Source organism: Dipodomys spectabilis, unplaced genomic scaffold (genome assembly GCF_019054845.1).
Source record: "Dipodomys spectabilis isolate Male_0828 unplaced genomic scaffold, ASM1905484v1 ptg000266l, whole genome shotgun sequence".
Classification (NCBI taxonomy): Eukaryota; Metazoa; Chordata; class Mammalia; order Rodentia; family Heteromyidae; genus Dipodomys; species Dipodomys spectabilis.
The window spans coordinates 6,902,249-6,914,927 of NW_024870943.1; the positions used below are offsets into that span (position 1 = coordinate 6,902,249).

A 12,679-nucleotide genomic window follows, 5' to 3' on the forward strand; every position below is an offset into this window, starting at 1 on the left:
ATCTAAGGGACAGTATGGGGAAGGGGGGAGAAACTGTGCCAGCAGATGCTGCGTAGCTTGGATAATCTTTATTAAGCCAGGCTGGGGCCAGGGGTCTCCTGTAGACCCCCAGGACACAGGGGAGCCAGGGGAGGGGGGTAGGAAGGGGGACGGGGAGGGGGGGGCAGGGGAGGTGCCCTCCCTGGGGTGGTCTGCCCAGGCGATGGGTGGGTGGCTGGGCGGCCGGATCAGTGGTTGTCGATGGCGGGCACAGGGACGGCGTTGGGGCCCACGGCCGCCTGCATCTTCTCCACCAGCTCGGCCCAGTATTGCTGCATGTCTTCCACGAGGGGCTCGAACCAGCTCTTGAGGCGGGACCGGAAGGCCTGGGCCTGCTGCTCCATCTTGGCGCGCACCTCCTCCATCTGCACGCGGACCTCTTCCAGGCGGTCGCGGGTCTGGCTGCCCACCTCCTCCAGCCGCCCTCGCAGCCGGGCGCCCAGGGCCTGGGCTCGATCGCGCAGCCGGGCGGCGCCGGCGTCCAGGCCCGCGGCCCGCGTGCGGCCCTGCTCCACCAGAGGCCCCAGGCGCTCGCGGAGGGCGCTGACGCTGCGTTCCACGCCCTCGTGGGCCCCGGCCTCGTACACGGCCAGGCGCTTCTGCAGGTCCTCGGCGTCGCGGCCCAGCCGCTTGCGCAGCTTCCGCAGGTGTGAGGCCAGCCGCGCGCGCATCTCCTCCGTGCTCTGGCCCAGCATGGTCTGCACCTCGGTGCGGTACTGCGCCAGGCGCGCGCGCACGTCTTCCATGTCCGCCTCCAGCCGCGCCTGCGCCGCCTGCAGCTCCTTGTTCAGCCGGGCCTGAGTCTCCGCCGCCATCGGGCTCAGCTGGCTCTCCACCTCGGATTTGTACGCTTTTATTTCCTTCATGGTCTCCTCCATCAGGACCCTGGGTGGGGAAGGGGGGGGGAGACGGAGGGTAGATGGCCATCATAGAGCGAGGGAACCTTCCCCAAGAGAAAGAAATTCACAGAGGCACAAAACAGACATAGATCCACAGACACATGGACTCATGAGAAAGCAAGGGCCTAGCATGGAAGCACACGCCTGCAATCCCAGCTCTCCACCTGACGCCCCTCATGCCCCAAGTGCCAGCTTTTGTCTGGAAAATAAATGGAAGCAAGACAGGCTGGGGATGGGGGTGGGGGTGAGGTGGGACACTGCCCAAGTGGGGTGTGCCCAAGGCCCCAAGTTCAAAATCCAGCAGGATGGGGCACCAGAAAGAGAACAGAGACAGGAAGAGCAATGGAAGAACAGGAAGGTGCAGAGACTTGGACCCTAAAGAGAGGTGACAGGGGATGCAAGGGACCTGGGGCCCCAGGGATCCACCCACTGACAGTTGGCCACCAGGAGGGTCAAAGGTCAGGGTGGGTGACTCACGTCAATTCCTGGGTGACCTGGGAGCTGAGCAGTTCCTCCTGCACCTGGTCAGACAATGTCTGCACCCAGCGCAGGTAATCCCAGAAGCGGCCGAGCGCCAGCTCCCAGGGATGGCTGGCCTGCCACTGTGAACGCTCAAGCATCTCCGGCTCCGACTCGGGCTCCACCACGTCAGCCCGGCATCCTGTGTGGAGCAAGTTCATGGCTCTGTGAGGGTTTGGCCTGAGGGAGCTGGTACACGGCACGGGCTCCATTAATGCTCCTGGGTGTGTTTGGAGCCACCCAGACCCTCCCCACTGAAGGGTACTGTTCGTTTACTTGGCCAACATTTATGGTCTCTGTGTACCTGTGATGGGCACATTACTATAGTTCCCTTTGTGTATATGTGTGTGTGTGTGTGTGTGTGTGTGTGTGTGTGTGTGTGTGTTTGCTGGGGCTTGAACTCAGGACCTGGGCGCTGTCCCAAAACTTTTTTGTTCAAAGCAGATGTGCTACCACTTGAACCACAGCTCTACTTCTGGCTTTGAGTGATTAGTTGGAAATAAGAGTCTCTTGCATTTTTCTGCCTGGGCTGGCTTTGAACCACAGTGCTCAGATCTCAGCTTCCTAAAAAGCTGGGATGACAGGCATGAGCCACTAGTGTGGGCACTAATTCTGGGGCTACAATTTCCCCTCCCTCCCTTTTTCTTTTCAGTCATGGGCTTGAACTCTGGGCCTGGGTGCTCTTCAGCTCAAGGTGAGTGTGTTACTACTTGAGTCACAGTGCCACTTCTGGTTTTCCAGTGGTTCATTGGAGATGAGTCTTACAGACATTCTGTTCCTGCTGGGCTGGCTTTGAACTGCAATCCTCAGATCTCAGCCTCCTGAGTAGCTAGGATGACAGGCGTGAGCCACCGGCACCTGGCTATAATTCCCATGTTTATACATGGAAAACCCAAAGCCCACTCAGTCAAAACTTCTCAGGGCAAATGTCAGGAGAGCCCCAGATGTGGGACTTGCTCTCAAAAAGAAAATGTAGCCAGGTGCCAGTGGCTCATACTTGTCCTCATACTCACTCAGGAGGCTGAGATCTAAGGATCATGGGTCAAAGCCAGCCCAGTCAGGAAAGTTTAGTGCTCTACCACTTGAGCCACAGTGCCACTTCCAGCTTTTTCAGCTTATGTGGTGCTGAAGAATGGAACCCAGAGCCTCATGTATGCAAGGCAAGCACTCTACCACTGAGCTACTTTCCCAGCTCCATCTTATTGTGAGACTTTTATCTCCAATGAACCAAGCACAAAAAACAGAAGTGGAGTTAGAGCTCAAGTAGTACAGTGCCAGTCTTGAATGAAAAATGTAAGAGACAAGGTCCTGTGTTCAAGCCCTCAGTACTGGCACACACAAAAAGAATGAGATGGAAGCCAGGTGCTGGTGGCTCACACCTGTCATCCTAGCTACTCATGAGGCTGAGGTCTGAGGATCTCAGTTCAAAGCCAGCCTGGGCAGGAAAGTAGGTGAGATTCTGATCTCCAATGAACCATCAGAAAACCAGAAGTGGAGCTCAAAGTGGTAGAGTGCGAGCCTTGAGCAAAGAAGCTCAGGGACAGCGCCCAGGCCCTAAGTTCAAGCCCCATGAGTGGCCAAAAAAAGAGATGGAATCTAGGACTTGAGTTAGGGAGAGGGGATGAGATGGGCCAGGGAAAAGGGGAGAGCTGGGAACAAACCCTGCCCCCATACCTGCCAGCAACGTGACCACCAGCACAGCCCACAAAAGCTTCATCTTCTCAGAGCCTGCTATTGGCCAGTCTGCGGAGGAGAAACTGTCAATAAACAGCCAAGAGATGGCTCCTCCCTCCCACCCTCAGCCCCGCCCCAGGTTAGGGGGCTAATCCAATCATAAACTTCTACCAGGATGCCCCCACCCCCTGTCTTTTGTCCTAGCCTCCTCTCTCTCCATCCCCAGGTCCTCTCCATTGCCAAAAATTCCACCTTGCTCTCCCAGGGTTCAAATTCCATCCCACCCCACCCCCAATCTCCAGCTGCAGCTGTGTTCCCAGAGGTCCAAACTAACTCTACATCTAAATCCCTGCTTTCCATTGCTGTGCTAATGTAACCCTCATTTTAAACTCCTGATCTGGAGCAGAGGTGCAAGTCTGTAATCCCATATAAGGAAGGCTGAGGGAAAAGGTAGCACGGGGGTTTGAGGCCAAACCTAAGTACATAAAAAGGCTAAAGTCCCCCCCCCCAAAAAAAGTCCTTCAATGTAGTTGAGGTACCCCTGTGCCCCCCAGCATGAAAATAGGACTGTGGGAGCCTTCAGTAACGGGTTTTAATCCTGGGTCGTCTGTGGTCTCCCAGCTGCCCCCTTGGCTCACTTTCTAGCTGGACTCTTGTGGCCCCAGCCACAGGCTGCTTTTTCTCCAGTCCCCAAGTGACTTTTCTATGCTCCAGCCTTGTCCTGCCTGTCCCCAACTCTTCCTTGGAGGCCAGGGAGTCCCCAGGTCCTCCGTCTTATCTCCCCACTGCTCCAGGTCAGGCTGTGTCCCCAGACCCTTCCCTGCGGCTGTGATTCTCCTCACCAGCTCCAGGGGGGTGCACGATCCTCTCCTCCAGGGGCAGAATAGCGATCTGGGATCCCAGACCGGCCCAATTATAGGGCTCCCTGCTCCGCCCCCTCCCCAGGGCCCGAGGGCTGGGCCAGGCCCTGTCACGAGGAGGGGAGGGGAGAAGGTGGGGCTGGGCTTGGAGGCCTTGTGACCCCCCCCCCAGCCCCCTGAAAGGGAGGTAACCTCTCACCCAGTAATACAGGTGTCCTCCTCTATTTGGGGGGGGGGACTGGAACCCCCAGTACTCACTCCCCGCTAAACTGGACGACGTATATACATTATGGGACAGGGGCTGGGGTTAGCATAGAAGCGCAGGAAGGGATGAGGCACTTGGATGGACAGGCGCTGGGCTTTGGCCTCAGCCTCCTGTGGCTGTGATCATGGGTGACACACTTCTGGGACCCTCTGTCCCCAGCTGAGAAATTGGACCCTATCCCCTGCCCTGGGGGCCCTGGAAACATAAGCAGTCCCCCCCACCCCCAATCTGGAAGCTGAGTGCACCAGCCAGGGGAACCTGCCTGCCAGAATTTGCCAGTTACCCTATGGTGGCCCTGGGCAGGTGACTGAGCCTCTAGTGTGCACTGCAGCCTCTGAGCCTTGCCTGAGGCCCCCTGCCCCCCATCTAGGGTGTGGGCAGAGCAGGCCAGAAGCTGGGGCCAGGGTGCCAGCTGGCCCCTAGAGCTGCAAAGTGGCCCTGGGGTGGGAGCAGGGTGGACGCCTGGTCCAGTGCCTTGGAGCCTAGGCTGGTTCCTGGTTAACTAGGGGTCACCTCTGGCCGCCAGCCTAACCTTGGACAGGGGCAGGTGAGGTCTCGGTTCCTGTCTGGGGAGGGAGGGCAGTATGGTAGGCTCTGGTAGTCCCAACCTTTGGGAGTCAGCGGCTGGAGAACTGAGGCCATCCTGGGTCACCTGGCCCCTAACACAAGGGGCTGGGTCTGGCCGGGTGGGGCCTCTGTCCTTCCCTAGGTAACTGCCAGGCTTGGGGCACCCCACCTCCTGCTCTGCATGGGGGGCCGGGAAAGGCCCTCCTGCACTCTGGGCTCCCCATGGCTTGTTTACAGGGACAAAGTCCTTGCAGCTCAGCCTGGAATCTGACCGAGGGTGTACTTCCCCCCAGCCCCCCCAAGGGGAGCACGGGGTGCGGTGTCGCCAAGGCCCGGTCCCACAGCGCCCCCTGCCGGCCCACACCAGAGAAAACCATGTCCTCCTCCCAAGTGTTTTTTTTTTTTTTCCACGTATATATTTTTTTCTGCAAAATGTCCCGGTTCTTCCATAACTTATAAACATGATTTATACGGGGGAGGGGGAGGTGGACGGGGCGGGAGCTCCTCTCGCTGCCCAGGGCCGGCTCGGTGGGGCCCCGGGCTGCTGGGACACCGCCCTGAGGTCTTCCGGCTGCCTCTTGCACGGTGCTCGGAATATTCCAGAATCCCCTCCGGGACCCCAGGCCCCCTGGCACTGGGAATCCTGAGACCCCCCTGGTGGGCTGCTGGGGGGGGGGGGGCCGGAACCCCGTTCCCACTGCCCCCGCCCCGGGAGGGAGGGAGGGAGGCGCAGGGTGGAGGACGAAAGGCGGAGGCTGGGCTCAGCCGATGGTGAGGCCGAAGCCGCACAGGAACTTGTTCTTGCGGTGGTTCAGGAAGGCGCCCAGGGCCAGTGTGAGGGGCAGCGGAGGCAGCTTCTTCTCCAGCGTGGCGCCCACGATCCAGTTGCTGTCCACAGAACCTGCAGGCGAGCAGGTGGTGGGGGAGCTGAGTACTGGACGCCCCACTCCCTGGACCCTCCACTCCCCAGCCCAGCAAGGACGAAGCGGTCAGTGCGGGGGCACGGGGCTGGACAGAGCCACCAGCCCTGGTGAGGGTGAGAGGGGGTGACACGCAAGGCCAGGACGGCGCCCAAACGGACGGTCTGCATCTGACTGGTGGCTCCGGTCAGCCGGGGCTGGCACTCTACGGGCTCACCTTTGAAGAGGAGGTTGGCCTTGGGCAGGTCCAGCTGGTACCCGAAGGAGACGCTGGTGTCCTGCATTCTCGTGCTGGCCTCGAACTCCACGCCCACCTGCAGCTGGAGGGGTGGGGCCACAGGGGTGAGGGGCGGGCCCCTGTGCAGGCGCCCTCCCTGGCTCCCCCGCTGCACCCGCCCCTCTCACCTGGTCACTGGCTTTGTGGTAGTATGTGGCGTGCATGCCCGCCTGGCCCAGCGTGACTGTGGCCAGCCAGTTGTTCACTGAGGAGAGCAGAATGGAGGTAATGTTGCATGTGGGACCCCGGAACCCCCTCCAGCCCCAGCTCCCCCATCCCCAGCCGTTCATGCCCCACTCACATGTGTACTTCCCGGCTAGAGACATGACGGTGCCCTCCTCACCCGGCCGCCGGTGGTAGACCAGCTCTCCACCCAGTGCCAGGCACGGCGTGACACTTTGCAAGTAGTGGGCCACGAGGATGCCTGGGGACACACGCAATGCCAGGCTGAGGCGGGTCCGGGTGGCCAGTGTGCTTGCGCAACGGGAGCCAGCACCATGCCTGCACACCCAAGACCAGTACCGTGCCTGTGCACCCGAAGCCCGCACTAATGTGCCAGCCCGGGCCTCCACCACCCAGTCCTGTGTTATATGAGCCATCAAGGCCGCGGGGCAGAGAACACAGCCCAGGTCAGGCAACCGGGGTTCAAGTCCTGGCCCATCTTTGCAGCCCAGGTGACACAGAGCCCCCGCACCTTGGGGCCCAGGGCCAGACAAGTCTAGGCAGGGCCACCCTGAACGGCTGGAGGCTCGGGATCCCTGGCAGCAAGAGTGCAGCCGTGGGCCTTGCCTGGGCCACTAGCACCCTGACAGCCCCCAAGGCTGCAGAACACCAGAGACCCAAGCAGGCAGCAAGGGCCCGAGGCGGAGCTGGAGCACGGCAGGCACGTTCTCTACCGCCTGAGTGAGCACCCACCCACCCTTGGGCTAGGCTGTTCCAGAGCTTGTTGGGACTGAAGGCCTGTACCACCATGCCAAGCAAAGTGGCACCATTTTTGCCTTTTCCAAGAGTAACAAGGGTCAACATCCAGCACGACAGGACGAGGGGAAGCATTTTGCACAAGGAGCACGGGTAAAGGCCCCGAGGGAAAGCGCCGTCTTGGTGGAGCTTGGTGGCTCTACCGGGGTGACAGTGTAAGCCGAGTGGGTGGCACCACCATCAGGTCAGCAGGACACAGGAAATATGACCTCCACCCTCGAGCCCCTGACCAAGCCCCCCCCCCAGCTTCTCGCCATGCCCTTCTCCACTGCCCCCTGCTCAGGATGCTCTGGCTCCAGCCTCCTGGGTACACAGACCCCGTACCCGTCCTGACCATGCAACTTCACAAACTTCCTCCCTGAGAACTCTAAGACACGGGGGACAGGGCCCGCCCTCCAGCGCTCAAACCCACCATGGCCTCCACCAACACGCATGCTCCCCTGGCAGCCACTCCCATCGCTCCACTTTTCATAAGTGAGCCCCCTGCAGTCTGCTCCCCTGTCCCTGAGCACAAGGCCAGGCCTGTCCCTCACCAGCTCAGCTCTGGTGGCAGTGCCCCAAGCTCAGGAAGAAGGTTGAGTTCTGTAATCCTAGCTACTCAGGAGGCTCAGATCTGAGAATCATGGGTTCAAAGCCAGCCCGAGCAAGAATCCTTGAGACTCTCGTCTCCAATAAACCACTAGAAAACCAGGAAGTGGCATTGTGGCTCAAGTGGTAGAGCACTCGCTTTGAGCTAGAGTTCAAAAAGAATGGAAGCCCAGCCTGGAAATGTGGCCTAGTGGTAGAGTGCTTGCCTAGCATGTATGAAGTCCTGGGTTCGATTCCTCAGTACCACATAACTAGAAAAAGCCAGAAGTGGCACTGTGGTAGAGTGCTAGCCTTGAGCAAATGCAGCTCCGGAAGGGTGCCCAAGGCCGAGTTCAAGCCCCAGGACTGGCAAAAAAGGAAGCCCAGAAAGCAGACACTTCAGTCATTCATTTATCCCTTCAAGACCTAGAAGGCACTGTACAGAACATGCTGAAGATGTACACACTGAAGCTGGGCGCTGGTGGCTCACGCCTGTCATCCTACCTACTCAGCAGGCTGAGATCTGAGGATCATGGTTCAAAGCCAGCCTGGGCAGGAAATTCCATGAGACTCTCATCTCCAATAACCTACTCAGAAAAGGCCAAAGTGGAGCTGTAGCTCAAGTGGCAGAGTGCTCGCCTTGGCCTTGAACAAAACAAGTTCAGAGACAGCGCCCAGATCCAGAGCTTAAGCTCCAGGACTGACCTAACAAAAAAACAATGCATTGAGCATATGTGCTCATGCCTGTAATTCTAGCACAAGGAGGTAGAGGTGGGAAGATAGTGAGTTTGAGGTTAGCCTGGGATGCACAGCAAGATCTTGTCACACACACAAAGAGTGCAGGTATTTAGCTACTTGCAGAAACAAAGAGGAACCACAAGGAAGAACCTGGAAGTCCAGTCAGTAGTCAAACCTGCCCCCCCTCCCCGCCTGCCCAATAGGAGTCACCACCCCCAGCCAGACCTTCATCTCCTCAACTGCACATGGTCTTGGGCCACCCTGTGACCTGCTGTGTTCTAGAACCAGCCAGAGCCCACTAGGGCTCGCCAGGGGCGACCAGCGCCCGCCTCAACTAAGCTTTCTCTGTGCACCAGCTTTTCCTTTGGCACCACTGGGGTTTGAACTAAGGGCCTTGTATGTTAGGTGAGTGCTTTCCCCCTTGGACCAGGCTTCCAGACCTGAGCTTTTCTAATCGCTGGCACCCGAGGAGGAGTGGCCTTGCAGAGGAGCCCAAGGCGCTGCCATGCCACCAGGGCTCTCATTCTGGGGTCACTGGTTCCCTGACTAATGCGAGGGCAGGAAAGGAGGGAGGGCGAACAGGTTCTGGGAGCCCCCTCAGAGGCTGACCCCTTACCTGATCCCACCAGGACGTCGGGGTTCCCCAGGGTCACAGCTGCTGTGAAGTCGGAACCCCGGTACTCGCCGTCCACCTGCCAGTTCACAAACTTGGACTGCTGGGTCTGTGGGGAGAGAAGGGGTGAAGGCGGCGCCGGCGGGCGGGGTGCACCTGCAGGCAAGCGGCAGGCCCCAGCCCCGCACTCACCTGGAAGGCCATCTTGGACCTAAGGCCTGGGCTTAGCTGGTGGATGACCTGAGCATTGAGGCTGCCGCTGTTGTCCATGTCGCCCACCAGCACGGGGAATGCCTGGGGACGCCGAGCAGGCGAAGGTCAGGTGTCAGTCGTGAGCCCCTCTCCCAAACCACCTTGCTTAAGCTGTGGACCCCTGGGGCTCCCACAGCCCTTCCAGGCCTCTTCACCTCTGGGAACAGATCCTGGACACATGGGATGGAGGCTCATGGCTGCACAGTCCCTGCTGTGTCCCACTATGGCAGATGGTAATGGAGCTCAGGGAGGGTGGCTGGAAGATGCCAGCCTCCCACCTCAGCCTCCCGCCTCCCAGGTGTTTCAGGAACTCATTGAAAGAATTCAGGCAATATAGACAGGAACCTAATACAGTTCCGCCTTCCATAAGCCTCAATCCTGCACCCCTGCAGGTCTGGCACTCCCATGGCAGGCATGTCTACAGCATCAACTAACTGCTTCATCTTTGCCTGGGTCAGGTGTTCCATGGCTCACCAGCGCCCCCTAGAGCCAGTCCCGGCAGCAGGCCAGACTGGTCTGCACCAGGGAACAGGTAGGGCTCAGGGGATGCCGATGGAGGAGGAGGCTCCCTGTACTCCAGTCCACGCTGGGGAGACCCAAGCCCCACAACCCAGCCAAATATCCCAGCACCTCAGCCAGGCGGGCCATGTGGTGAACGTATTTGTCCAAAGACACTGAAGCGGAAGGAACCTCACCTCCGTGGGACTCAGCTGCTTTGTCCCTACATAGGTGACCCCGAAGTGGTAGTTGGACTCCCCAATTGTGCTGAGCGCTACCGTGTGGTTCACCTAGGAGAAGAGGGAAAGCTTGAGGCATTTGCTGGCCTGGGTTGGCCCCCCTAGAGAGGGTAAAGACAGGGTCCCCAGCAGGGGGATGGAGGGAGTGTGTGGCCTAGTGACGGGACACTGCTTTCAGGGGCCTTGGGTTCGATCTGCCCAGAGGTGGTGAGTAAATTCAGAGGTGGGGCCTGACTAGATTAGAAGCCATGCATCCGAAAAGGTGAGCTGGGGTGTTCTCCACACCTAGCCCTTCACTCTTGCCTGGATATTGTGGGTTCCAGGCCTCTGAGTCCTGAAGTCCTACCACTAGCCCCACTGAGTGGTGAGCATTCTATTTGTCTTTGGTTTCCCCCGGGGCCCTCCATGTCTTCCTAGTATAGCCCAGGCTGACCTAGGAACTCTTGTTCCTTTTGCCTCCTGAGTGCCAGGATTATAGGTGTGTGTCTCTACACTCTTTTTAAAGTGTTTCCAAGCCCAGGGAGCCCAGCCCTTCAGGCAGAGAGAAGACTTAGGGGACAGCGCTGGGAGGTCCTGGGAGGGCAGGGTCCCAGGAAAAACCCACCTGGAAACGGTTACTCAACCCTTTGTTGACTGTAAGCTTGACACCCTCCATCTGAACGGGAAACAGCTCTGGGGAAGAGAAATCCACACAAAACTCTTCTTTCCTTACGACCCCCATCTCTCTCCCCGGAGACCCTGCCAGCAGCACAACAGATTCCAAGGCATCCCAACCAGAACAGTGGATGGCACCAGGAGGGCCTTATCATCTTGGAAGATGGGGAGCCTCATCATGCAGGATGCGGACGGGAAGGATTTCACGAAGTTATCCCATACTGAGGATTCGAGGACTCTTGTCAGTTCCTCCCACCGTCACCCCACAATTACCCCAAGGTTCCAGGCTTGATCGTGAGGCGCGTTGGAGGGGGGGGTGGTCCCCCACCTGTCCAGGGAGCCCTGCTGACACCGTGACCTTGGGTGTCGGTCCCCTCCGTGATCACCCCCCGCAGGAGTCTGATTCTGCCGTACCCCGAGGTTGCACCATCGGCTCCCGTAGTCCGCGGACCCCCCACGGTCCGCCCCCGGCCCCCGCGGCAGGGTCCCCAGGGCGCCGCCCCGCCCCCCGGCGCCCCTCACCCTTGCACTTCCGGTGGCACTCCTCGAACGTGCCGGGGTTGGGCAGGCAGCCGTAGGCCCCATCGTCCACTGCCCCGCCGGCGCCGGCCGCGGAGGCCCCGGGACTCCGCTCCGACCCTCGGCCCGCGCTGGTCCCGGCGCCCAGGCCGCCCCCCAGCGGAGGCAGCGTGAAGCCGGGCGGCGCGGGCGGCGGCGGCGGCAGCCCCACGAGGGACGGCGCGGGAGGCGGCGGCGGCCCCGCGGGCGGCGAGCTAGCAGCCAACACGTTCCCCATGGTCGCCTGCGAAGGGAAAAGGTCAGAGGGCGGAGGTCAGGACCCTCTCTCTCTCCTCTACCCCCGCCCCCCCCGCCCAGGCTCGGCTCGGCCTCAGCTCAACCCCTCCCCCAGCCCTGCTCCGGACCCTGGTTTCTCACTGGCGGCGACGCCTGCTCCCGGCCTGGGCTCCGCTCCCACCCCGTGCGCCACGCGCAACCGAACCCGCTGCCGCCGCTGCCACCACCGTCGCCCCGCCCCACCCACTTCATTGGTTCGGTACTCTCCAAGGTCCACCCACCTCCCCTCAGGACCCGGGCTTGCTATTGGGCTTGTGGTTGGAAGTCCCACCCACACACGTCCAACGTCCTACTCTAATTGGTTGTCACTCGCAAGAGGGCCTGAGCAGACCCTCACCCTTCCTATTGGCCGACACTACCTGCGCCTATTGGTTCGTGACGCCGCGGGTTCAGTTCTCAGGGCGGCACTGGTCTGTACTGCCTGCCGAGAGACGCCTATCAACGCGTCGCCCCGCCCCCTCTCTGGTGGGAAAGCCCCCGCCTCCACTCAAGGCGAATGTCCCGATAATTGGACAATTTTGGCTCACGAAGCATCTTGATTGGCCGGGGGAGCATACGAGGGCGGGGCAATCCTAGTGACGCATCAGCTTGATTTTTCTCATTGGCTAACGTGCTGGGGTCAAAGGACACAGGTGAAGATGGGTTGAGCGGTAGACGCTGCTAGGCAGCAAGGTCAGGCCCCCGCATCCCACCAGGCACTGCGGCCGAGAAGGGGGAGGTGGGAAGGCACCCCCCGAATGCCGGAAGTGCTGACCCTTCCCACAGTGCTGCGGGATGTTCCTCGCCTGTTTCGCCTGCCCGGCCCCGGGGCTGGCTCCCCCACCAGGCCCGGATTCAGCTCTTAAAGCCACAGTTGCCCTGGACCCACCTCTTCCGTTACCCATCCTGCCGCCCGCCCCGGCGTCACTGCGGCTTCTGTCTTTGGTCCATTCATTCCCGTCCCGTTACCCGGCATGCATCTGCCTCATTCATTCCAGCTCCCGTGGCTTCCCGCGCCGGTGGCCCACTTCTTCCTGCTTACCTCCCAGCAGCCTTCCGGTCTTTCTTTTCACTGACCGTCACGTGGGTGCTGGCCGTCCCGACACCGGCCCCGCACCCATCATGCCCCCGTCTCCATCCCTCCTCCATCACTTTGTCTCTGCCTCCATTCATTCAGGTAACTTACCCATCGTGCCTTGGGGGCCTGGTAAATCGTTAGTTTCGTCTTTAGCCTGACCTTACCTGCGATTTACCCCTTGAATCCTTCTACCTAGCGACGGTGGGTT

General features: G+C 60.2%; 2 protein-coding genes across 3 annotated transcripts; both read right to left on the reverse strand.

Moving 5' to 3' along the window:
- Window positions 1-52: 52 nt before the first annotated feature.
- On the reverse strand, window positions 53-4,054 carry Apoe (apolipoprotein E). Its single transcript, XM_042700308.1, has 4 exons — window positions 3,974-4,054; window positions 3,132-3,200; window positions 1,416-1,599; window positions 53-924 (listed from the first exon to the last, which is right to left on the reverse strand). Exons 2-4 carry the CDS (start codon window positions 3,172-3,174, stop codon window positions 228-230), a joined length of 924 nt encoding a protein of 307 aa, XP_042556242.1. The 5' UTR covers window positions 3,175-3,200; window positions 3,974-4,054; the 3' UTR covers window positions 53-227.
- Window positions 4,055-5,220: 1,166 nt separating this feature from the next.
- Tomm40 (translocase of outer mitochondrial membrane 40) lies at window positions 5,221-11,585 on the reverse strand. Of its 2 annotated transcripts, none has more exons than XM_042700416.1 (10): window positions 11,496-11,585; window positions 11,082-11,361; window positions 10,510-10,577; window positions 9,864-9,956; window positions 9,109-9,210; window positions 8,920-9,025; window positions 6,322-6,444; window positions 6,149-6,225; window positions 5,961-6,063; window positions 5,221-5,724 (listed from the first exon to the last, which is right to left on the reverse strand). In XM_042700416.1, the coding sequence occupies exons 2-10, from the start codon at window positions 11,353-11,355 to the stop codon at window positions 5,585-5,587; spliced, it is 1,086 nt and encodes a 361-aa protein (XP_042556350.1). In that variant the 5' UTR covers window positions 11,356-11,361; window positions 11,496-11,585; the 3' UTR covers window positions 5,221-5,584. The 2 variants fall into 2 exon arrangements, with proteins under 2 accessions (XP_042556350.1, XP_042556351.1); XM_042700417.1 differs by having other exon boundaries at window positions 11,483-11,583.
- Window positions 11,586-12,679: the final 1,094 nt, after the last annotated feature.

Excerpts from the sequence above, each read along its gene's own strand:
- Apoe (XM_042700308.1), bottom strand. The coding sequence starts at position 3,174 with ATGAAGCTTTTGTGGGCTGTGCTGGTGGTCACGTTGCTGGCAG. Across the intron at positions 1,600-3,131 it reads GGTGGTCACGTTGCTGGCAG|GATGCCGGGCTGACGTGGTG; the intron begins GTATGGGGGCAG and ends TGCTCCACACAG. Across the intron at positions 925-1,415 it reads CAGGTCACCCAGGAATTGAC|GGTCCTGATGGAGGAGACCA; the intron begins GTGAGTCACCCA and ends TTCCCCACCCAG.
- Tomm40 (XM_042700416.1), bottom strand. The coding sequence starts at position 11,355 with ATGGGGAACGTGTTGGCTGCTAGCTCGCCGCCCGCGGGGCCGCCGCCG. Across the intron at positions 9,957-10,509 it reads GGTTGAGTAACCGTTTCCAG|GTGAACCACACGGTAGCGCT; the intron begins GTGGGTTTTTCC and ends CTCTTCTCCTAG. Across the intron at positions 6,226-6,321 it reads TCTAGCCGGGAAGTACACAT|TGAACAACTGGCTGGCCACA; the intron begins GTGAGTGGGGCA and ends TGCTCTCCTCAG.